At 50.9% G+C, this 25275-nt stretch overlaps 2 protein-coding genes across 4 annotated transcripts in view; both read left to right on the top strand.

The window, feature by feature from the left end:
• Nucleotides 1–25275, top strand: part of sac3d1 (SAC3 domain containing 1) — a 512754-nt gene that overhangs the window by 398279 nt on the left and 89200 nt on the right. The gene's annotated exons all lie outside the window — the stretch shown is intronic.
• Nucleotides 835–19508, top strand: lsm4 (LSM4 homolog, U6 small nuclear RNA and mRNA degradation associated). 3 transcript variants are annotated; one of them, XM_078556149.1, is made up of 5 exons: nt 835–1029; nt 3504–3545; nt 3870–3968; nt 15949–16141; nt 19266–19508. In XM_078556149.1, the coding sequence occupies exons 1-5, from the start codon at nt 1027–1029 to the stop codon at nt 19355–19357; spliced, it is 429 nt and encodes a 142-aa protein (XP_078412275.1). In that variant the 5' UTR covers nt 835–1026; the 3' UTR covers nt 19358–19508. The 3 variants fall into 3 exon arrangements, with proteins under 3 accessions (XP_078412275.1, XP_078412276.1, XP_078412274.1); XM_078556150.1 differs by having other exon boundaries at nt 995–1055; XM_078556148.1 differs by lacking the exon at nt 835–1029 and adding an exon at nt 2117–2166.

Raw genomic sequence — 25275 nt, 5'->3', positions numbered from 1 at the left:
CTTCTCAAGGGCAGTTAGGGATGGGCAATAAACGCTGTCCTAGCCAGCAATGGCCACATTCCATGAAAGAATAAGTAAAAAAAAAAAATCTTTTGTTAATCTGATCTAATATCTCCTTATGTGGCTCTGTGTTCTACTTTGTTTTATAATGCTGCTGCCAAGCACCTTGGGACGTTTCATTATGTTAAAGGTGCTGTTTAAATGTAAGTTGTTGTTGTAGTAGTTTAATTACGAAGCAAGCTGTTAGGGAAGGAGTTCCAGGGTTTTGACCCAGCGACAGTGAAGGGACGGCGATATATTTCCAAGTCAGGATGGTGAGTGGCTTGGAGGGGAACTTGCAGGTGGAGGGGTGGTGTTCCCATGGGTCTGCTGCCCCTTGTCCTTCTCGGTCTTAAGGAGTTTCCCCCAAAGGAGGAAAGTGAGGTCAGGAGGCAGAGGGTAAACTCCAGAGTTTATGTCTTTGGGGTGGGGGCGCAGTGATGATTCTAACTGGCAATGTTCAAGTGTGTGGAATTGGAGGGAGTGCAGGGATCTGAGAGGGTGGAGGGGCTGGAGGAGGTGGCAGAGATAGGGAGGGGCGAGGCCATGGAGGGATTTGCAAAGCAGAATGATCCTGTTAAACGGGAGGTGGGGGTGAACCAGGAGCCAGTGTGGGTCAGTCAGGGGCTGGATTGGGTCGAGTTAGGAGCTGAGTTTTGGATGAGCTGAAGTCTCCGGGTGTTAACACTATAGTCAAGTCTAGACATCCTAAAGCCACAACCCCCCCCCCCCACACAAGCCGCCTCCAGCTGCCGGCGAAACGCTCACTGGAACCCCAGGCCTCTCCGCCCTGACCAGGCCCCACTTCACGACAGCTCTCCACTCTCCCACCGGCTAAATACATTTTACGGCGCTCTCGCGGCAGCCAAACTTGCTCACGGCGATGACTGGCTGCGCCCGGCAGCGCGGCCGCTGATTGGTGAATCCAGTTGTCAATTAAGGTAGGAGGCGGGGCCAGCAGGTTCGGTTGCAGCAGAGGCGGAAAAAATGGTGAGAACGCGATAGCGAGACGGAGAGTGAGGGAGGGAGAGAGTGTGGTGAATGTAAATGGGGGGGGGGGTCTGCTCCCTGATACCCACCCGGGGGGGGGGGGGTCTGCTCCCTGATACCCACCCGGGGGGGGGGGGGTCTGCTCCCTGATACCCACCCGGGGGGGGGGGGGGTCTGCTCCCTGATACCCACCCGGGGGGGGGGGGGGTCTGCTCCCTGATACCCACCCAGGGGGGGGGGTCTGCTCCCTGATACCCACCCGGGGGGGGGGGGGGGTCTGCTCCCTGATACCCACCCGGGGGGGTCTGCTCCCTGATACCCACCCGGGGGGGGGGGGGGGGTCTGCTCCCTGATACCCACCCGGGGGTCTGCTCCCTGATACCCACCCGGGGGGGGGGGGGTCTGCTCCCTGATACCCACCCGGGGGGGGGGGGGTCTGCTCCCTGATACCCACCCGGGGGGGGGGGGTCTGCTCCCTGATACCCACCCGGGGGGGGTCTGCTCCCTGATACCCACCCGGGGGGGGGGGGTCTGCTCCCTGATACCCACCCGGGGGGGGTCTGCTCCCTGATACCCACCCGGGGGTGGGGGGGGTCTGCTCCCTGATACCCACCCGGGGGGAGGGGGGGGGGGTCTGCTCCCTGATACCCACCCGGGGGGGGGGGGGGGGTCTGCTCCCTGATACCCACCCGGGGGGGGTCTGCTCCCTGATACCCACCCGGGGGGAGGGGGGGGGTCTGCTCTCTGATACCCACCCGGGGGGAGGGGGGGGGGTCTGCTCCCTGATACCCACCCGGGGGGAGGGGGGGGTCTGCTCCCTGATACCCACCCGGGGGGAGGGGGGGGTCTGCTCCCTGATACCCACCCGGGGGGACGGGGGGGGTCTGCTCTCTGATACCCACCCAAAGTTTTGCTCCTTTTTGTACATTTGAGTGCTGTTTGTGGATATTCCACTGTGGTGGCTGCACGGTTAATCCCAGTTCTGTCTCCCCAGCCATGCACCTTGGGTGGGGGCTGTGTTGTCATAATTGTAGCTGTAATTAACATCCCATTTTAAAGTAAGAACTTCTGTCCTTATTTTTGTATTTTCTGTTATCATCATTCTCCATGTCAACATTTCTAATGGACACTGCCCATGTAAGCTTGTCATTACGCACTCTTGCTTGTAGTGTTATGTGGAAATGGGGATTTTGCATGGTAAAAGTTGTCAGGAAGCATAAACAGTTGTAATGGTTGTAATATATTAGTGATATATATTTTTACAGTTTTAAAATGGCTATATTCTGGTTTGTACATTAGTTTCTGTTTAATCAGGGTTTGTGCATGTTTTGAGAAGATTGGGAGGGATCCCAAGATGAGGCTCCTGTTAAACATAATCCCCAGCACTAATAAATGGTTGCAGTTTATTTCCAGGTTACTGAGTCATCTCTGCATTGGAAGTTGGTTGAAGAGATTTAAAAACTTTCAAATCCTCAACTCTGCAGAGTGGGACGAGAAGTCAGGAAATGGAGTGGGAGGAATGAACTTTCTTGATTTGCTTCAATTCATGTATTTTGTCATTGCTGTTAACTTACTGCAGTGTTACCTTCACAGTGACATGTTGCTGAAATGACACATTTAGCACAACCTGCACTGTTGGACGGTATTTCAGAGTTGTCTGACTAGCTGAGACAGTCATGGCTGTTTATTTAAAAATAAACAATGAGGAATCCTTGGTTTCGCATCGGGAGGTGAAAATTACTAAAGCAAGGAGCTTGTTATCATCTTGTACCTTACTGGGGTTGACAGCGTTGTCTCGATATAGAAAAGGTATAAAAACATTGGGGTTAGTGCAGCAGAGATTCACCGGATTTTACCAGGGCAGAAGGAGTTGCAGTTGCAGGAAGAAACTCAACATTTGGAGCTATCACTGGAGCTGAGAAGGTGAAGGAGTGTTGGATGTCTGCAATATCACAAGGGGTTTAGATCCAGGAACAGTGAGTGATAGTTTTCCATGGTAATTGCTATAATGAGATGGCACAAATTTAAGTTGATCAAAAATAGAAAGATCTTTGTTTATACCAAGAGAATGTGGAATTCTCTGCCACAGACCATTGAAGCAGAAGCCATAGATACTATTTAAAAAATAGGCAAAGCTTGAAGAGTAATGGCAATTGAGTGGGATGAGGCTGGATGGGTTATTGCCATCGGGAGAAAGCTGGATACAAATGCACGATTTAATGAATTGAATATATTGTGTCGGCCAGATAGATCTCACATCTCCACTTCTTGATGCCCGAAGCAAAGCCTCTGTACTTACTGGAAGATCATGTGCTGTAATTGTTGGGAAATTAGAAGTGACTGGCCAGTCTGAGTTTCAGCTTCTGTTGATGGGGGAGGCGCAGTTCTGGAACTCTGTGTCCTGCTGTGGTTTTGATTGTTTCGACAAGTGAAACTTACTTCCCAAATTTAATTAATTTTTTTCTTTATTTCAGCTTCCCCTCTCATTACTGAAGACGGCGCAGAATCATCCAATGGTGAGTCAGGTTGAAGGGACGTCTGCATTAACGGGTGTTGATCAGTCCAAAGAGAGCTCGCTCTGGCACCTGCTCTGGCGGGGGCGCAGCGCGCTCTGGCTCCTGCTCTGGCGGGGGCGCAGCGCGCTCTGGCTCCTGCTCTGGCGGGGGCGCAGCGCGCTCTGGCTCCTGCTCTGGCGGGGCGCAGCGCGCTCTGGCTCCTGCTCTGGCGGGGGCGCAGCGCGCTCTGGCTCCTGCTCTGGCGGGGCGCAGCGCGCTCTGGCGGGCGCAGCTCGCTTTGGCGGGCGCTCTTTCTTTAATAAAAGATGTGTTTGTGTTTGGCAGCTTGTGGAGTTGAAGAATGGAGAAACGTACAATGGTCATCTGGTCAGCTGTGACAACTGGATGAATATCAACTTGCGAGAGGTCATTTGTACGTCCAGGGTATGTGGCTTTTCTTTTGGATAATATTGACTGTGTAAAACCTTCAATAAATAGTTTAACTGTAAAACCACACAAGGCAGAGGCAAGCTGAGTATAAAAGCAAAATGCTGCGGATGCTGGAAATCCAAAATAAAAACAGAAAATGCTGGAAAAACGCAGCAGGTCTGGCAGCATCTGTGGAGAGAGAAACAGAGTTAACGTTTTGAGTCTGAGACTTCTTCAAGCTGAGTATAAATACTTGCTTTAAAGGGAGAGGTTTTATGGAGGTTCTGTGACAGAGGTAGGGAGACTGAGTCACATGAAGGAGAGTGGGAATCTGGAACACTTCCCCAAGCTGAAACTCTGAGGCTGCGGGTCCATTGAAAATTTCAAAGCTAACATTAATACATTGTTGGGTAAGGGAATCAAGGTGGGCAAATGGAGGTAAGTTGCAGACCAGCCAGGATCTAACTGAACAGTGGAACAAGGCCAAGGAGCTGAATGGCCTCCTACTGTTCCTAGGTTGCAAAGGAGAGATTGGAGAAAACCGTTTCTGAGGAATGGTTCATTGGTACTGAATAAATAGTATTATTTATAAAATGCCTTACCCTGTCATTGAAACATCTTGAGCACAATGAATTAATTTTGCAGTGAAATGACAATATCAATAAGGCAGCCAGTCTATGTCAGCAACACCTCACAACAGCAATCTCTAATATTGTGATCAACATATAGACATTGCAGCACAGAAGGTGGCCATTTGGCCCATCATGTCCACACCTCTCTGTAGAGCAGTCAGTCCCATTACTTCTCAAGTGCCCATCCAGTTTCCTTTTGGAAATCATCCATCATACCAACTTCTACCCCAATCATTGGCAACAAGTTCCAGGTCATTACCACTCGCTGCATAAATGAAGTTCTTCCTCACATACTCCTTTGTATCCCTTGTCCAATTGTACACCTCTATCAAATCTCCCCTCAACCTCATTTGCTCCAAGGAGAATAACCCCAGATTCTCCAACTTAACCTTGTAGCTAAAATCCCCCATCCCTGGAACCATTCTGGTAAACTGCTCTGCACCCTCTCGAGGACCCTCGTGTGCTTCCTAAAACGGTGGTGACCAAAACTGGACTCAATATTCTAGTTGGGGCCTAACCCAGAGCTTCATGCAGCTTCAGCATCACTTCCCTGCTTTTGTGGTCAATATGTGGGGTCGATACTAGTCTTATCAAAGGCAAAGCTGTTTAGAGAGTAACGGGCAGGAGGGAGTGCTAATGCTTCTTGATTTTTTTTTACACAGTTTCAGGCTTGTTTGTTGTGATGGCTGTCGGTGGTTTAGCTGTAAAGGGAATACTGGCTGACTATTTATTGTGAGGAGGTAGTGAGGGAATCAGTAGCTCAGAGAAACCGGATGGTCACTCAAACTTGCAGAACCAATCGTTTGAAAATAAGCATGTTTTTGTGTAAAATATTATTCTGTGGATCAGATTGCACAGTGTCGTGTCTCTAGATTTGCACAAAGGCTCCTTCAGGCTGTGTGGGATCTTCCTGTTTCTGATTTGTATGACATTGATAATTCAGTGCAGAAACAGGCCATTCTGCCCAGCAGGTCCATGCTGGCGTTTATGCTCCTCCCACCCCTTCTTCTCACCCCACCAGTACAGCCCTCTATTCCTTTCTCCTTCAGATATTTGTACAGCTTCCCATTAAATATATCAATACTCTTCACTTCAACCACTCCCTGTAGTAACGAGTTCCACATTCTCACCCCTCTGGGTAAAGTTCCTCCTGAATTCTCTTGTCAGATTTAATAGTGACTATTTTCTATTTATGAGCTCCAGTTTTTATCTCCCTCACAAGTGGAAACATCTCCCCTATGTCTACCCTACTAATCCCCTTCAGAATTTTAAAGACCCTCTGTTTTCCTGTCGAAAGTATCTAGCTTCTGGCCAGCAATTGTCCTGTTTCTACCCCTTCACTTTGAGGAACCAGTGTTATGCCGGGTCTGTCCTCTCCCTGTACTGTCTATTCTGGAGATTGCACTTTCGGTGTCTTGTTAAAGCCAAGTTGCTCAGTGATTGTTTTGTAGCTCGTGTTTTCCGTGAACTGATTTACAGGAACCCTGTTTGTGCAACCACCTCCTTCGCAAAACCTTTTCCATCCTCTGTCTCCACACACAATGCTAGAAATTGCGGCACAGAGAGAGGCTATTGGGCCCATCATGCCCGTGCTATCAAGACTAGCTACGCATCAGAGCTCTTTATTGCTATTTCCCTGGTGCTGCTTGATCATAACCTTATAGCAGAGCCCATTGTGCCTGTGCCAGCTCTTTGAAAGAGCTATCTAATTGGAAACATTTCCCCTGCTCTCTTCCAATAATTCTGCAATTTTTCCTTTTCAAGTATTTATCCAATTCACTCTTGAAAGTTACTCTTGAATCTGCTTCCACAGCCCTTTCAGGCAGCGCCTTCCAGATCTCAACAGCTCACTGTGTAAAAGTGAAACAAAAACTAAATTCTCCAACTTGTCTCTGTTTTTTTTTCCCCATTTTTATTTCTCTTCTCTCTGATTACTCAATCCCCTGTGAAATATGGTGATTAGCTTGGCCCTGGTGATCTTTGGTGAAATCTAATATTCCAGTGTGTGAGAAATTTCCCCTTTCTGCTCCTAATGCTCACATTGTCTAGATTAAGCTGACAAATGAAGCACCGTGTCACTCAGTTCAGGACACTGCAAAGCCCCAAAAAGCCACTGACAAATGCACAGCGCTTCTGTTTCCCTCCAAAGTGGTGCAAATACTCTCTCTGACCCACCTTCCCTACCCTTCATACCCAAGGGTAGATTTCGGGGGAGAGGGGGGTTGCTCTTAGTTGCAGATTGCCAGCACCAAAGGCTTATCAACCCCAAAAAGCACACAGCGACACTCGTACAAAAGCTCAACCAGTGATACCACTGGCATCCCAACGGCTTCCTGTTGTTGCTTGAGGAGCCAATCCAGGAGGGCATTGAGTTTTCCAGGATGATCTGGAGGTAATTGGGAAGCATCTGGGCCCGTGGCCCTCGGGCAACTAATCCAGGTGAGAGGCTCAGTGACTTGTATGATTGTGAAGCAGGGCCATTTGGGTGAAGTGTGCGAGGGCTGTGAGTAACTGAAACTGTATCTCACCTGAAGCCAGCACCTGCTCCCTGGCCTGCTTGGCTGCTGGCTAGAACAAGATGAGTTTCCTGACTTGGAACTATATCACCGTTCCTTCACCGTCACTGGTCAAAACCCTGGAACACCCTCGCGAACGGCACTGGGTGTACCAACACCACAGACTGCAGCAGTTTAATAAGGAAACTCACCACCACCACCTCAAGGGCAATTGGGGATGAGCGACGCTCACATCCCATGAAAGGATAAAAAAGGTTTCTAGCAAGTCTGTTTGCAGCCACTGGGTGGCAGCAGAGGCCAAGCTTAGGGCAAAGGGATCTTTAGCTGTACACTGCGTTCACTCTCGGGAAGTCTGCATTAATATCCTGTACAACAACAATTATCACACTTCTAGTACAGGTCTGTCACTGTATAACACTGGGGTACAGTACTGGTGGGGACGGGTCTGTCACTGTATAACACTGGGGTACAGTACTGGTGAGGACGGGTCTGTCACTGTATAACACTGGGTACAGTACTGGTGGGGACGGGTCTGTCACTGTATAACACTGGGGTACAGTACTGGTGGGGACAGGTCTGTCACTGTATAACACTGGGGTACAGTACTGGTGGGGACAGGTCTGTCACTGTATAACACTGGGGTACGGTACTGGTGGGGACGGGTCTGTCACTATAACACTGGAGTACAGTACTGGTGGGGACAGGTCTGTCACTGTATAACACTGGGGTACAGTACTGGTGGGTCAGGTCTGTCACTGTATAACACTGGGGTACAGTACTGGTGGATGCAGGTCTGTCACTGTATAACACCGGGGTACAGTACTGGTGGGGACAGGTCTGTCACTGTATAACACTGGAGTACAGTACTGGTGGGGACAGGTCTGTCATAAGAATGTAGGAGCAAGAATAGGCCATTCAGCAAATTAAGCCTGCTCAGCCTTCAATATGATCATTGCTAATCATCCACTTCAATGCCTTTTCCCACACTATCCCCATTTACAGCTCCAACAACACGGAAGAAGCTTCACACCATTCAGTACAAAACAGCCGGTTGATTGGCACCCCACCCTCAAACATTCACTCCCTCCGCTACCGATGCACATTAGCAGCAGTGTGTACCATCTACAAGATGCACTGCAGGAATTCACCAAGGCTCCTTAGGCAGCACCTTCCAAACCCACGACCACTACCACCTAGAAGGACAAGGGCAGCAGATAGATGGGAACACCACCACCTGCAAGTTCCCCTCCAAGCCACTCACCATCCTGACTTGGAAATATATCGCTGTTCCTTCACTGTTGCTGGGTCAAAATCCTGGAACTCCCTCCCTAACAGCACTGTGGATGTACCTACACCACATGGACTGCAGAGGTTCAAGAAGGCAGCTCACCACCACCTTCTCAAGGGCAATTAGGGATGGGCAATAAATGCTGGCCTAGCCAGCGACCGTCTGACATCCTGTAAATGAATTTTTTTTTTTAAATCCCTTTTTCATTTGGTATTTAGAAATCTGTCAATCTCTGCTTTAAACATACTCAATGACTGAGCTTCCATAGCCCTCTGGGGTAGAGAATCCCAAAGATTCACAACCCTCTGAGTAAAAACATTCTCCTCATCTCGGTCCTAAGCGGGTTCCCCCTTATTTTGAAATTGTGTCCCCTGATTCTGGACTTCCCAACCAGGGGAAACATCTTACCTGCATCTACCCTGTCCATTCCTTTAAGTATTTTGTAGGTTTCAATGGGATCACCTCTCATTCTTCAAAACTCTAGAGAATACAGGCCCAGTTTGCCCAATCTCTCTTCATAAGACAGTCCCGCCATCCCGAGAACAAGTCTGGTGAACCTTTGTTGTACTACCCTGATGGCATTAATATCATTTCCGAGGTAAGGGGACCAAAATTGCACACAGTGCTCCAGGTGCGGTCTAACCAAGCTTCTATCCAATTGAAGCAAGACTTCACTACTCCTGCACTCAAATCCTCTTGGGATAAAGGCTAACATAGCATTAGCCTTCCTAATTGCCTGCTGCACCTGCATGTTAGCTTTCAGGTCCCTGGTCCCTTTGTACATCTACACTTCCTAATCGCTTACCATTTAAGAAATACTCTGCACATTTGTTGCTCCTGCCAAAGTGGATAACCTCACATTTTTCCACATGATATTCCATCTGCCATGTTCTTGCCCACTCACTAAGTCTGTCCAAATCTCTTTGAAGCAGCTTTGCATCTTCCTCAGAACACATTCCCGCCTGGCTTTGTGTCATCCGCGAACTTGGAAATATTACATTTGGTCCCCACATCCAAATCATTGATATATATATAGTGAACAGCTGGGGCCCAAGTACTGATCCTTGCGGTACCCCATTAGTCACAGCCTGCTAGTGTGAGAATGACCTGTTTATTCCTACACTCTGTTTTCTGCCTGTTGGCCAAACTTTAATCCATGCCAATATATTGCCTCCTATCCCATGTGCTTTTATTTTGCTAATCAACCTCCTGTGGGGGACTTTATCCAAAGCCTTCTGAAAATCCAAGTATACTACATCCATCGACTCTCCTTTATCAATTTTGTTAATAACATCTTCAAAAAACTCCCAACAAGTTCGTCAAATATGATTTCCCATTCGCAAATCCATGCTGACTATGCCCAATCAGATCGTGATAGTGGGGTGACATTTGTTACCTTTCAAACATGCAGGAACCATTCCAGAATCAATAGAATTTTGGAAAATAATCACCAATGCATCCACTATCTCTATTGCAACCACTTCAACAATCTGGGATTTTTCTTTATTATTCATTCACGGGATGTGGGCTTCATCCCACATTGCGCATTTGTAGTTGCCCTTGAGAAGGTGGTGGTGAACTGCCTTCTTGAACCGCTGCAGTCTATGTGGTGTAGGTACATCCACAGTGCTGTTAGGGTGGGAGTTCCAGGATTTTGACCCAGCAACAGTGAAGGAACGGTGATACATTTCCAAATCAGGATGGTGAGCAACTTGGAGGAGAACTTCCAGGTGGTGGTGTTCCCATGTGCCTGCTGACCTTGTCCTTCTAGATGATAGTGTGTGTGGGTTTGGAAGATGCTGTCTAAGGAGTCTTGGTGAATTCCTGCAGTGCATCTTGTAGATGGTACACACTGCTGCTACTGTGCGTTGGTGGTGGAGGGAGTCAGTGTTTGTGGATGTGATGTCAGTCAAGCAGCTGCTTTGTCCTGGATGGTGTCCAGCTTCTTGAGTGTTGTGAGAGCTGCACTCATCTAGGCAAATGGAGAGTATTCCATCACACTCCTGACTTGTGCCTTATAGATGGTGGACAGGCTTTGGGGAGTCAGGAGGTGAGTTACTCATTGCAGGATTCCTAGCCTCTGATCTACTCTTGTAGCCACAGTATTTATATGGTTAGTCCAGTTCCTTTTCTGGTCATTGGTAACCCTCACGATGTTGATAGTTGGGGATTCAGTGATGGTAATACCATTGAACGTCAAGGGCCGATGGTTAGATTCTCTCTTGTTGGAGATGGTCATTGCCTGGCACGTGTGTGGCACAAATGTTACTTGCTACTTGTCAGCCCAAGCCTGGACATTGTCCAGCTCTTGCTGCATTTGGACATGAAGGAGTTGCAAATGGTGCTGAACATTGTACAATCATCAGCGAACATCCCCACTTCTGACCTTATGATGGAAGGAAGGTTATTGATGAAGCAGCTGAAGATGGTTGGGCCGAGGACGTTACCCTGAGGAACTCCTGCAGTGATGTCCTGGAGCTGAGTTAACTGACCTCCAACAACCACAACCATCTTCCTTTGTGCTAGGTATGACTAAAACCGGCGGAGAATTTTCCCCTTGATTCCTCTTGACTCTAGTTTTGCTAGGGCTCCTTGATGCCACACTCAATCAAATGCGGCCTTGGTGTCAAGGGCAGTCACTCTTGCCTCAACGCGGGAGTTTAGCTCTTTTGTCCATGTTTGAACCAAGGCTGTAATGAGGTCAGGAGCTGAGTGGTCCTGGTGGAACCCAAACTGGGCATCAGTGAGCAGGTTATTGCTAAGTAAGTGCCGCTTGATAGCACTGTTGATGACCCCTTCCATTACTTTACTGATGATGGAGAGTAGACTGATGGGGCGGTATTTGGCTGGTTTGGAATAATCCTGCTTTTTGTGTACAGGACATACCTGGGCAATTTTCCACATAGCCGGGTAGATGCCAGTATTGTAGGTGTACTGGGGTGCAGCAAGTTCTGGAGCAAAAGTCTTCAGTACTTTTGCCGGAATATTGTCAGGGCCCATAGCCTTTGCACTATCCAGTGTCTTCAGCTGTTTCTTGATATCACGTGGAGTGATTCGATTTGGCTGAAGACTGGCACCCGTGATGCTGGGGACCTCTGGAGGTGGCTGAGATGGATCATCCACTCGGCACTTCTGGCTGAAGATTGTAGCAAATGCTTTAGCCTTAACTTTTGCACTGATGTGCTGGGCTGCCCCATCATTGAGGATAGGGATATTTGTGGAGCCACCTCCTCTAGCCAGTTGTTTAATTGTCCACCACTATTCACGACTGGATGTGGCAGGACTGTAAAGCTTAGATTGGATCCACTGGTTGTGGGATCGATTAGCTCTATCACTTGCTGCTTATGCTGTTTGGCACACAAGTAGCCCTGTATTATCGCTTCACCAGGTTGACACCTCATTTTTAGGTATGCCTGGTGCTACTCCTGGCATGCCCTCCTGCACTCTTCATTGAATCAGGGTTGATCCCCTGGCTTGGTGGTAATGGTAGAATGGGGGTATGCCGGGCCATGAGGTTACAGATTGTGTTTGAGTACAATTCTGCTGCTGCTGATGGCCCACAGCACTCATGGATTCCCCAGTCTTGAGTTGGTAGATCTGTTCGAAATCTATCCCATTGAGCACGGTGGTAGTGCCACACAACACAATGGAGGGTATCCTCAATGTGAAGGCGGGACTTCGTCTCCACAACGACTGTGCGGTGGTCACTCCTACTGATGCTGTCATGGACAGATGCATCTTTGGCAGGTAGGTTGGTGAGGATGAGGTCAAGTATGTTTTTCCCTCTTGTTGGTTCCCTCACCACCTGTCGCACACCCAGTCTAGCAGCTATGTCCTTTAGGACTCGGCCAGCTCGGTCAGTGGTGGTGCTACCGAGCCACTCTTGGTGATGGACATTGAGGTCCCTCGCCCAGAGAACATTCAGCGCCTTTGCCACCCTCGGTGCTTCCTCCAAGTGGTGTTCAACACGGAGGAGCACTGATTCATTAGCTGAGGGAGGGCCGTAACAGTAATCAACAGGAGGTTTCCCTGCCCATGTTTGACCTGATGCCACGAGACTTCATGGGGTCTGGAGTCGATGTTGAGGACTCCCAGGGCAACTCCCTCCCGACTGTATACCACTGTGCTGCCACCTCAGCTGGGTCTGTCCTGCCGGTGGGACAGGACAAACCCAGGGATGGTAGTGTCTGGGACATTATATTTAAGGTATGATTTCCGTGAGGATTACTAGCCCCCAGATGTTAGTAAGGAGGACTTTGCAGGGTTGACAGGGCTGAGATTGCCATTGTCGTTTCCGGTGCCTTGGTCGATGCTGGGTAGTCAATGCTGGGTGGTCCATCCAGTTTCATTCCTTTTTTGAGACTTTGTAGCAGTTTGATACAACTGAGTGGCTTGCTCAGCTATTTCAGAGAGCATTTAAGAGTCAAGCACATTGCTTGGGATGTAGAATATCAGGTCCTGAGGACTTTTAAACCTTCCATCCAGTTAATTTCTCCAATACAACCTTCTTACTAATATTTATAGGCCAGTTAGCTTAACATTCATTTTTGGGAAAATGTTAGAGTCTATTATAAAGGATGTAATAGCAGAGCTTTTAGAAAAGCATTATACAATCAAGCAGAGTCAGCATAGCTTCATGAAGGGGGAAATCGTGTCTGACAAATTTATTAGAATTCATTGAGGAGGTAACAAGCAGGATAGATAAAGGGGAACCAGCAGATGTAATACATTTGGATTTCCAAAAGGTTTAATAAGGTATCACACCTAAGGCTACTTAATAAGATAAGAACCCATGGTGTTGAGGGTAGTATATTAGCATGGATAGAGGACTGGCTAACTAATAGAAGACAGAGAGTTGGGATAAGGAGGGATTTTCAGGATGGCAACCTGTAACTAGTGGAGTACCACAGTGATCAGTGCTGGGGCCACAATTATTTACAATATATATTAATGGCTTAGATGAGGGAAGTGAATGTTCTATCGCCACATTTGCAGATGACACAAAAATAGGTGGGAAGGCAAGTGGTGAGGATGACACAAAAGAGTCTACAGAGGGATATAGACAGGTTAGGTAAATGGGCAAAAACTTGGCAGACGGAATATAATGTGGGAAAATGTGAGGTTATGCACTTTGGCAGGAAGAATAGAGGAGCTGAATATTATTTAAATGGAGAAAGACTGCAGAAAGCTGCAGCACAGAGAGATTTGGGAGTCCTCGTGCATGAATCCCAAAAAGCTAGTATACAAGTTCAGATAATAGGGAAGGCAAATGGAATGTTGGCCTTTATTTCAAAGGGAATGGAGCATAAAAATAGGGAAGTCTTGCTAAAACTATACAAGGCACTAGTTAGACCACACCTAGAATACTGAACAGTTTTGGTACCCTTATCTAAGGAAAGATATACTGGCATTGGAGGCAGTCCAGAGAAGATTCACTAGGTTGATCCTGGGTATGGAGGGATTTTCTTATGAGGAGAGGTTGAGTAGGTTGGGCCTGTACTCATTGGAGTTTAGAAGACTAAGAGGTGACCTTATTGAAACATATAAGATTCTTAGGGGGCTTGACAGGGTAGATGCTGAGAGGTGGTTTCTCCTTGTGGGAGAGTAGGACCAGAGGGCATAATTTCAGAGTAAGGGGTCATCCATTTAACACAGAGATGAGGAGGAATTTCATCTCTCAGAGGGTAATGAATCTGTGGATTGACAGATTTTTAATCAGTAAGGGAATCAAGGGTTATGGGGAAAAGTCAGGAAAGTGGAGTTGAGGATTATCAGATCAGCCATGATCTCATTGAATGGCGGAACAGACTTGATGGGCCGAATAGCCTACTTCTGCTCCTACGTCTTATGGTCTTATAAATTTCCTTTAATTCCTCATTCTCTCTGAACCCTCAGATCTCTAATTTTGGGAGATTTCTTGTACGTTCCTTAGTGAAGCAAAGTAATCACTTAGCTTAAAAGCGAAATACTGCGGATGCTGTACTGAAGAAGAGTCATACGGACTCGAACTGTTAACTGTTTTTCTCTCCACAGATGCTGCTGGCCCTGCTGAGCCTTTCCAGCATTTGTTATCTTAATCGTTTAGCTTCTCTGCCATTTCTTTATTCCCCATTATAAATTCTCCTGACTCAGCATGTAGTGGACCCACATTTGTCTTAATCAAACATTTCCTCTTTACATACCTATAGAAGCTTTCTCAGTCCGTTTTATGTTTTTGCTAATTTACATTCATATCCTATTCTCCCTTTTATCTGTATCTTGGTCCTCCTTTGCTCTATTCTAAAATCCTTCCAATCCTCAGGTTTACTACTATTCTCACAACTTTATAGGTCTTTTCTTTTAATCTTATACAATCCTTAAACTTCTTTGTTAGCCACAGTTGACTGAATTTTTTTGGGCTTTTGTGCCTAGAAGGAATGTATAGTTGCTCTAAACTATGTAATAATTCTTTAAAGAATTAATTTAAGAATTGTCATTGTATAACACTGGGGTACAGTACTGGTGGGGACAGGTCTGTCACTGTATAACACTTGGGTACAGTACTGGTGGGGACAGGTCTGTCACTGTATAACACTGAGGTACAGTACTGGTGGGGGCAGGTCTGTCACTGTATAACACTGGGGTACAGTACTGGTGGGGACAGGTCTGTCACTGTATAACACTGGGGTACAGTACTGGTGGGGACAGGTCTGTCACTGTATAGCACTGGGGTACAGTACTGGTGGGGACAGGTCTGTCACTGTATAACACTGGGGTACAGTACTGGTGGGGACAGGTCTGTCACTGTATAACACTGGGGTACAGTACTGGTGGGGACAGGTCTGTCACTGTATAACACTGGGGTACAGTATTGGTGGGGACAGGTCTGTCACTGTATAACACTGGGGTACAGTACTGGTGGGGACAGGTCTGTCACTGTATAACACTGGGGTACAGTACTGGTGGGGACAGGTCTGTCACTGTATAACACTGGGGTACAGTACTGGTGGGGACAGGTCTGTCACTGTATAACACTGGGGTACAGTACTGGTGGGGACAGGTCTGTCACTGTATAACACTGGGGTACAGTACTGGTGGGGACAGGTCTGTCACTGTATAACACTGGGGTACAGTACTGGTGGGGACAGGTCTGTCACTGTATAACACTGGGGTACAGTACTGGTGGGGACAGGTCTGTCACTGTATAACACTGGGGTACAGTACTGGTGGGGACAGGTCTGTCACTGTATAACACTGGGGTTCAGTAATGTGTGTTGGTATAGAAATAATTTAGGCGGATGTATTAAGAGTTCTGGACAAGTTGTGGATTGCTATTTGTTAATTACTTCCATTAAATGTGGATTCCGCCCCCCGATTGTGCATTAGCAGCACACATGCTGTAACTGTGTCTTGGCTGTTTTGATGGTAGGTAATTACAGTTGGTTATGTTCTATGAAGGGTAATGAAATACTGTGCTGATGTTGGAGGCGTCACTCAGACTGCAACTGTTAACTCCCTTTAATTGATTGGAGTATTGTTACCAAAGCTGTCTGTGTCATCACTATTTCCCTGCTTTACAGGATGGAGATAAGTTCTGGAAAATGCCAGAATGTTATATTCGTGGCAGCACCATTAAGTACCTCCGCATCCCCGATGAAATCATTGACATGGTGAAAGAAGAGGTGGTATCAAAGGGCAGAGGTCGTGGCATCCAGCAACAGAAGCAGCAGCAACAACAGAAAGGGCGGGGAGCAGGTGCTGGTGCTGGCAGAGGTAATGTTCCGCTCTGGGTTTACCTGTGACTAGAGGGTGGCAGCATGGGCGGTTCTTCAACTCACTTCCCTCTTCCTCTTGCCCAGCTTGAAGACGGGCTGTTAAATAAACAGGAATATTGCACCATGATTCCTTTGTCCCCTCTCTCCTCCACGAGCGTAACATCGAACTGGGCCAAAGGCCCCCCTGTGCCAGCTGGAGCTGAGCAACATGTTACTCTCCTGGGGTGAGCTGGGTCTGTGTGTCACATCCCTGTCCTCGGGTCAACTCAAGGTTCTACCTTCACGATGACCCCTGTGTCTAAACTAAGAATTGAATATTGGCCAGGGTCACAGGACCCCGAGTCCCGGGGTCGGGAGAGGGGCGGGTCACAGCCCCCCCGAGTCCCGGGGTCGGGGGAGGGGTGGGTCACAGGACCCCGAGTCCCGGGGTCGGGAGAGGGGCGGGTCACAGCCCCCCCGAGTCCCGGGGTCGGGGGAGGGGCGAGTCACAGCCCCCCCGAGTCCCGGGGTCGGGGGAGGGGCGGGTCACAGCCCCCCGAGTACCGGGGTCGGGGGAGGGGCGGGTCACAGCCCCCCGAGTACCGGGGTCGGGGGAGGGGCGGGTCACAGGACCCCGAGTCCCGGGGTCGGGGGAGGGGCGGGTCACAGCCCCCCAAGTACCGGGGTCGGGGGAGGGGCGGGTCACAGCCTCCCCGAGTCCCGGGGTCGGGGGAGGGGCGGGTCACAGCCTCCCCGAGTACCGGGGTCGGGGGAGGGGCGGGTCACAGCCTCCCGGGGTCGGGGGAGGGGCGGGTCACAGCCTCCCCGAGTCCCGGGGTCGGGGGAGGGGCGGGTCACAGCCCCCCCGAGTCCCGGGGTCGGGGGAGGGGTGGGTCACAGTCCCCCCGAGTCCCGGGGTCGGGGGAGGGGCGGGTCACAGCCCCCCGAGTCCCGGGGTCGGGGGAGGGGCGGGTCACAGCCCCCCGAGTCCCAGGGTCGGGGGAGGGGCGGGTCACAGCCCCCCGAGTCCCGGGGTCGGGGGAGGGGCGGGTCACAGCCCCCCCGAGTCCCGGGGTCGGGGGAGGGGTGGGTCACAGTCCCCCCGAGTCCCGGGGTCGGGGGAGGGGCGGGTCACAGCCCCCCGAGTCCCGGGGTCGGGGGAGGGGCGGGTCACAGCCCCCCGAGTCCCAGGGTCGGGGGAGGGGCTGGTCACAGCCCCCCGAGTCCTGGGGTCAGGGGAGGGGCGGGTAACAGCCCGCCGAGTCGAGGTGGAGTGGGAGTGGGAGGGGCGGGTCACAGCCCCCCGAGTCGAGTGGGAGAGGGAGGGGCGGGTCACAGCCCCCCGAGTACCGGGGGAGGGGGAGGGGTGGGTCACAGCCCCCCGAGTCGAGGGGGAGTGGGAGGGGGTGGGGCGGGTCACAGCCCCCCGAGTCGAGGGGGAGTGGGAGGGGGTGGGGCGGGTCACAGCCCCCCGAGTCGAGGGGGAGTGGGAGGGGGAGGGGCGGGTCACAGCCCCCCGAGTCCCAGGGGAGGGGGAGGGGCGGGTAACAGCCCCCCGAGTACCGGGGGAGTGGGAGGGGTGGGTCACAGCCCCCCCCGAATCCCGGGGGAGGGGCGGGTCACAGCCCCCCGAGTCCCGGGGTCGGGGGAGGGGCGGGTCACAGCCCCCCCCGAGTCCCGGGGTCGGGGGAGGGGCGGGTCACAGCCCCCCCCCGAGTCCCGGGGTCGGGGGAGGGGCGGGTCACAGCCCCCCCGAGTCCCGGGGTCGGGGGAGGGGCGGGTCACAGCCCCCCGAGTCCTGGGGTCGGGGGAGGGGCGGGTCACAGCCCCCCGGGGTCGGGGGAGGGGCGGGTCACAGCCCCCCGAGTCCCGGGGTCGGGGGAGGGGCGGGTCACAGCCCCCCCGAGTCCCGGGGTCGGGGGAGGGGCGGGTCACAGCCCCCCCGAGTCCCGGGGTCGGGGGAGGGGCGGGTCACAGCCCCCCGAGTCCCAGGGTCGGGGGAGGGGCTGGTCACAGCCCCCCGAGTCCCGGGGTCGGGGGAGGGGCGGGTCACAGCCCCCCGAGTCCCAGGGTCGGGGGAGGGGCTGGTCACAGCCCCCCGAGTCCTGGGGTCGGGGGAGGGGCGGGTAACAGCCCGCCGAGTCGAGGTGGAGTGGGAGTGGGAGGGGCGGGTCACAGCCCCCCGAGTACCGGGGGAGGGGGAGGGGGAGGGGTGGGTCACAGCCCCCCGAGTCCCAGGGGAGGGGGAGGGGCGGGTAACAGCCCCCCGAGTACCGGGGGAGTGGGAGGGGTGGGTCACAGCCCCCCGAGTACCGGGGGAGGGGCGGGTCACAGCCCCCCGAGTCGAGGGGGAGTGGGAGGGGGTGGGGCGGGTCACAGCCCCCCGAGTCCCAGGGGAGGGGGAGGGGCGGGTCACAGCCCCCCCCGAATCCCGGGGGAGGGGCGGGTCACAGCCCCCCGAGTCCCGGGGTCGGGGGAGGGGCGGGTCACAGCCCCCCCCGAGTCCCGGGGGAGGGGGAGGGGCGGGTCACAGCCCCCCCCGAATCCCGGGGGAGGGGCGGGTCACAGCCCCCCCCCCCCCCCCCTCAGTCCCAGGGGAGGGGCGGCTCACTGCCCCCTGCCCCAGAGTGGAGGGGAGGGTCACTGCCCCTGAGCCCTAGGCTTGGCCTGGGGAAGGGGGTCCATACTCCTGAGTCCCAGATATGGCCAGGACACCAGAGAGAGCGCATTTGCTCTTCATTGATATAGCGCCCGTGGGACCTTTCACATTTACTTGGGTGAACTGAGAACTGACAGTTTGATTATCGTACCGTCTGAAAGTCAGAACTTCCAACAGTGCAGCACTTGCTCAATACTGCACTGGGTGTGTCAGCTTCAATAATGGCCTCACATCTCTAGAGAGGCTGCTGAATCCACAATCTTCTGACTGGGAGGACACTGACTGGTGAGCACCTGCTCCTCTTGGCAGCCTATGTGATTATTGAATGGGATTGACTTTTCAACCTCAAATGCAAGGTTCGGGGAGCAATGGGCACCCGGGGAATCCGTACCCTAGGGAGAGTCGGCACCCAGGACAACACAATGTTTTGAAGTTACCGTAGTGTGAATGGCCAGTGTAACCCGGTGCTGTTTCCTGTTGGCAGGTGTGTTTGGTGGGCGTGGCCGTGGAGTGACCGGAGCCAACAGAGGACAAGAGAAGAAGCCGGGAAAGTTATCAGGAGTGAAGAAACCATGAAAGGAATAGTGTGTGTGCGTGCGAGTGTGTGTTTGTGTCAGATTCCGACAGTCTTTCTTTTGTGTAAATGAGTCACATTCACATTGGATTTAGTTACAGAAGTTTTGTAAATTATAAATAAATATTGTCGGAGGGAACTTGAAAAAAATCATTCAGTAGTTGCTGGTGAATCAATGATTTTTGTTCCAAGCTGAGTGTCTGGGGATAGTAATGTTGAGCAGCTCCAGGTGTGAGACGGGAGGATGGAGTTTAGTCACTGTGCCCACAGTTTGGAAGGTTGGTTTTGCGATGAGGGTACTCCTCTCCTTTGTTCCCTGGTCAGTGACAGAAGGTGGGACGGTGTCCGTGTGGCTGACTGCAGTGGGTGAGGCCATATTCTGTTTCAGTGCTTTGGTGGCCCTTCTGAAGTGTTAGTCGTGCAGTAAATCAATCTCTGCTTTGTTATTACAGCCTCTCCCATGGATCAGGCTGCACCTCAGCTTCACTGTCAGCATCTACGTTCTGTTTATTCAAGAGAATTTAGACGGGTGCAGCTGCCAGACCGTGATTCATCAGGGTGTGTTGTGTTCATCCTCCAGTGCCCTGGAATATGTCAGCACTGAGTTCATACACTGCTTCAGTCTGAAGGCAGAAGTCTGCATTTCTGAGCTTTGTGCGCAGGTCTGCGAACCCGAGGCAACCCCCTCCTCGTGGGCAGTGAGGTGCCTGCCTCACCCAGGGGTGGGGGCGTGGGCAGTGAGGTGCCTACCTCACCCGGGGGTGGGGGCGTGGGCAGTGAGGTGCCTGCCTCACCCGGGGGTGGGGGCGTGGGCAGCGAGGTGCCTGCCTCACCCGGGGGTGGGGGCGTGGGCAGTGAGGTGCCTGCCTCACCCGGGGGTGGGGGCGTGGGCAGCGAGGTGCCTGCCTCACCCGGGGGTGGGGGCGTGGGCAGAGGTCCCCGTGCACAGACACCAGCTGTTACACTCGGTTCAGTGAGAATTGTTTTCTTTGTAAAAATTAAAGCCCTGTTTGGTCAGTGCTCCATCATGGGTTGAGCTGCCACATTCTGGATGTTCAATTATGTCTTCATCTCCCCTCTGCCCCCCCCCACCCCACACCACACACATTCCCCAAAATAGCTGTTTGATGGGTGTGGAGGTGGTGAGACAGTTTGGAGTACAATGATTGCAGGGGTTGTGGGGTATGAAAGAGGATCTGTAGATGGTGGAGGGTTGGGGGGGGAAGTTTTCCTGACCCAGTGTTAGCAGCTTGGGAGGGGAATCTGGTAAGGGAGAGCGAGGAGGGAGGTGTTGGTGTTTCAGGGCCTGATGACGCGTGGATCACTGATGCTGACAGTTCACCTGCAGCCTGTATCTCAGGCGCTGGATTCAGATGTTGCTCGATTGATTATTGTTTTTTCTCTTTCATCTCCTGTCTCTCTGTCTCCTGTGGGTTCTGTGCATGTCAGCGATTGTCACAATCCCAGCTGCCCAACTCCCACCGTAAATTCTCTGTGGTCACCCCCACTGTCTCTCCCACCTGTCAACCACACTATAAAAGTTCTGTCTCGCGAGATTATATCGCAAAGTCATCACAACCAACACAGGCTCTGCAATAGCTGCCTTTTTATGATTCCACATTCTACACAAAACACAGAGTTGAGCAGAGGGAAACTCTCTGTGTTGCTGTTTTAAAAATTGTTTTCACTTCCTTTTTGCGCTTTTCCCATTTACATGGGGTAAACCACAATGCTGGCTGGTCACCTTCATATCAAGCATCAGTTTTCTTTGGATTTTGCAAGTGGTTTTACAGGTGGATACCCTCCCCGTTTATCTGTGCTCGGGACTAGCTGGGTCTTTTCATGGCCAACAAGTCCCGGAGTGGGACTCAAACCCGGGCCTTTGTACATGGCTCAGAGCCAGGAGAGCTACCGACTGACTGCAGCTCCCTATTACTGTTTAAATATTGTTTTGTGATCATTTCAGAGAGGTATACACACACGGAGCTGTTTGTAGCTGAGAGTTTTGCAGTTTACTGACTTGTACTGGTTGTCAAAATTCAGTAATTTAAGTAATTTCAAAGAGCGACGGCAAACGCTGGAATCTTGTAATCAAGCCTAAGAATGCTTGGGATCCTGCAGATTAGCCTGAGCAGGTACTGTATTGGGTAGAGAGCGGAGTGGCTGCAATATGAAAACTGCTGCAGAGCTCTGTCACTGTGATCAACTGTTCCCTATGTTTCACATTAGTGATTTCAGCTTCTGTTTGTAAACAGTATTCCTGGATCACCCTCGGTTCAGTGGATTATTTTTTAACTTGCTTTTGTCATGCTACTTCATACCAAAATCTATAAACGGGCACATCTGTGTGCACGTGCGTCTGTGTTGTACAAGGTTTCACCAGATCCTGTTTTGAGTTTTGTCCTATCAGCTCCACCCAATAAAGGAGAAACTGCCACAGGGTGGGGTTCTTGGAACAGACTCACTCGGCACTGCCACACAACACAGCATCAACAAACCAACAGCGTAGGGTGTGTCCCATTAATGAGGATCTGAGTGTGTTCCATTGTGTGACTGTGTAGAGAGGGGTGGGGGGTGTGTGGGAGAACTTTCTGAGCCAGATTGGACCTTATTGTAGCCTCTGTGACAGACTCCAGTTCTCAGGCAGCCAGCTCTCTCTCACCCCAGGATGGCCTGAGCTGCCTAGTGAACAGCTTGTTCAGTCCTGGACTCTGTCCCATACTGGATACCACGCAGGGCAATGCCCCTACTAAGGGGCATGGACCCCACTGGATCCACAGTAGGAAGTGTACATATTCTGCACTGGTGGGGTGGATAGCTCCTGCACATTAGACCCTAACAACAGTGGCAAGATTCCTTGATCCTGGAACCTGCGGTGCAGCACCCATCCCAATTTGGAACAGTGTGGTGGCTCTCGTTAGGGCCAAAAGCCCAGGGAATGCCTGAAACAGATCGGTTCCCACCAGTACTGTACCCCAGTGTTATACAGTGAGACCTGTCCCCACCAGTACCGTACCCCAGTGTTATACAGTGACAGACCTGTCCCCACCAGTACTGTACCCCAGTGTTATACAGTGACAGACCTGTCCCCACTAGTACTGTACCCCAGTGTTATACAGTGAGACCTGTCCCCACCAGTACTGTACCCCAGTGTTATACAGTGAGACCTGTCCCCACCAGTACTGTACCCCAGTGTTATACAGTAACAGACCTGTCCCCACCAGTACTGTACCCCAGTGTTATACAGTGACAGACCTGTCCCCACCAGTACTGTACCCCAGTGTTATACAGTGACAGACCTGTCCCCACCAGTATCGTACCCCAGTGTTATACAGTGAGACCTGTCGCCACCAGTACTGTACCCCAGTGTTACACAGTGACAGACCTGTCCCCACCAGTACTGTACCCCAGTGTTACACAGTGACAGATCTGTCCCCACCAGTACTGTACCCCAGTGTTATACAGTGACAGACCTGTCCCTACCAGTACAGTACCCCAGTGTGAAACAGTGACAGACCTGTCCCCACCAGTACTGTACCCCAGTGTTATACAGTGACAGATCTGTCCCTACCAGTATAGTACCCCAGTGTTATACAGTGACAGACCTGTCCCCACCAGTACTGTACCCCAGTGTTATACAGTGACAGATCTGTCCCCACCAGTACTGTACCCCAGTGTTATACAGTGACAGATCTGTCCCTACCAGTACTGTACCCCAGTGTTACACAGTGACAGACCTGTCCCCACCAGTACTGTACCCCAGTGTTACACAGTGACAGACCTGTCCCCACCAGTACTGTACCCCAGTGTTATACAGTGACAGATCTGTCCCTACCAGAATAGTACCCCAGTGTTATACAGTGACAGATCTGTCCCCACCAGTACTGTACCCCAGTGTTATACAGTGATAGATCTGTCCCTACCAGTACAGTACCCCAGTGTTATACAGTGACAGACCTGTCCCCACCAGTACTGTACTCCAGTGTTATACAGTGACAGATCTGTCCCTACCAGTACAGTACCCCAGTGTTATACAGTGACAGACCTGTCCCCACCAGCACTGTACCCCAGTGTTATACAGTGACAGACCTGTCCCCACCAGCACTGTACCCAAGTGTTATACAGTGACAGACCTGTCCCCACCAGCACTGTACCCCAGTGTTATACAGTGACAGACCTGTCCCCACCAGTACTTTTGTCCGTGTTATACAGTGACAGACCTGTCCCCACCAGTACTGTACCCCAGTGTTATACAGTGACAGACCTGTCCCCACCAGCACTGTACCCTAGTGTTATACAGTGACAGGCCTGTCCCTACCAGTACTGTACCCCAATGTTATACAGTAAGATGAGAGTGCAAACAATGAGCAATGAGTGTAGAATGGTACAGCCCAGAAGGAGCCTATTGTGTCTGTGCTGGCTCTTTGAGCTATCCAAATAGCCTCACTGCTGCTCTTTCCCATAGCATTGTAAAAATAGTCTCTTTTCAAGCATGACAACAGTTCCCACAATTAGAATTCCTGCAATGTATTTCAGTGAAACTAAAAGATTGCAAACAGCCTGTGGTTAATGGAAAGCCACACCTCAGTCTTCATCTCCCAGACACTTTATCTCACTTCATCTGCACAGGATAAACCGGTTTGGGGAGGGCTGTCCTTTGACAGAGATTCTGTTAGCATGTGGTCAGAAATTAAAAGGCATCTTTGCACTTAGTGCACTGTCACATGCCTGAACACACACGTGACAGCTGAAAGCTTCGGAATAAAAGCTATTAATGCCTCAGAGGTGAAACAGCTCTCTCATCCCAAATTGGGATGGGTGCTGCTCTCTGTGGCTGAGTGAAAGTACAGGTTAACATTTCAGTACTGTACCCAGACTGCCCCTGAGCTTTCAATGTCTTTTCAGAGGCTGGTGAACCTACTTCCTATCTGTGTCCAGTTTATCTGAGCATGTGTATCCATGGAAATGTGGGTGAGCGAATGTCTTTACGTGTAGCAGAAACTTTTGTATTTATTTGTTTGAATACAAAAATGTGCATCTTTGAATGAGGGAGTGTGTTGGTTTGTGTGTGCTTGTGAAGATGTGTGCAGGAAAGGACCAACTGCCTGAATCAGGACGTCTCAAATATTAGGGTCTGATATTACTCTGATGTTACTTGGTTCTGACTGAACTGAGTCAAGTTCCCATTTTTTACATCTGTGTGTTCCAGTTATTTTTCAGAAAAGGAAGTGAGTTTAAATGTTCATTTAGCAATAAGATCTTAGTCACCTCCTAAAACTTGAAGTGTGTCTCCAGCAGCTGTTAATTTCCAAAAATCCTTATCACTCATATTCATTTGCCTCCTGCATATTACAATCCTCAGCTAAACCACACACACTCTGCTCCAAGTTCAACCCTCAACCTGTGCTGTTACAGTTGCCTCAGCCCTATAGTGAAGGAGGGTGTTGGCCAGGATTCCTGCTCCTTGATCACAATGCCCATTAACTCCTGCTGCAATGTGCAGACTCAAGCTTAGGGCAGGATTAGCCTCATCTGTGATGCCTGCCTAAGTTAAATATCCCAACACTAGCCTGTCTAGGCTGACAGGTGAAAAATGGTCAGCTGCAAACATTATAGCTTGCTTTGCAGCAGCTGTGAGATACTAATGTCAGTCATGAACGATTTCTCTGTGCCATGCCCCTGTTTCTGGTCCCTATCCATTACTGGCTCCATTCGGATCTGGTCTGTTGAGATTGTTAGACAACAAATGTGTATTTCTATAGCGTCTGTCACCACCCAAAGAACTTCACAGCCAATGATGTCATTTTGAAGCATGATCACTGTTGTATTTTAGGAAGTATGGCAGCCAATCTGTGCACAGCACGATCTTGCAGACTGTAATGAGATAAATGGGGAGAAATGCATAACCATTGTTATGTGT

The sequence above is a fragment of the Cetorhinus maximus genome, chromosome 13, assembly GCF_964194155.1.
Source record: "Cetorhinus maximus chromosome 13, sCetMax3.hap1.1, whole genome shotgun sequence".
Taxonomy (NCBI): domain Eukaryota; kingdom Metazoa; phylum Chordata; class Chondrichthyes; order Lamniformes; family Cetorhinidae; genus Cetorhinus; species Cetorhinus maximus.
Note: the sequence above shows the minus strand (reverse complement) of the source record. Positions and strands in the feature narration are given on the sequence as shown.

Excerpts from the sequence above, each read along its gene's own strand:
- lsm4 (XM_078556148.1), top strand. The coding sequence starts at position 2,137 with ATGTCAACATTTCTAATGGACACTGCCCAT. Across the intron at positions 3,969-15,948 it reads AGGTCATTTGTACGTCCAGG|GATGGAGATAAGTTCTGGAA; the intron begins GTATGTGGCTTT and ends CCTGCTTTACAG. Across the intron at positions 16,142-19,265 it reads AGGTGCTGGTGCTGGCAGAG|GTGTGTTTGGTGGGCGTGGC; the intron begins GTAATGTTCCGC and ends TCCTGTTGGCAG.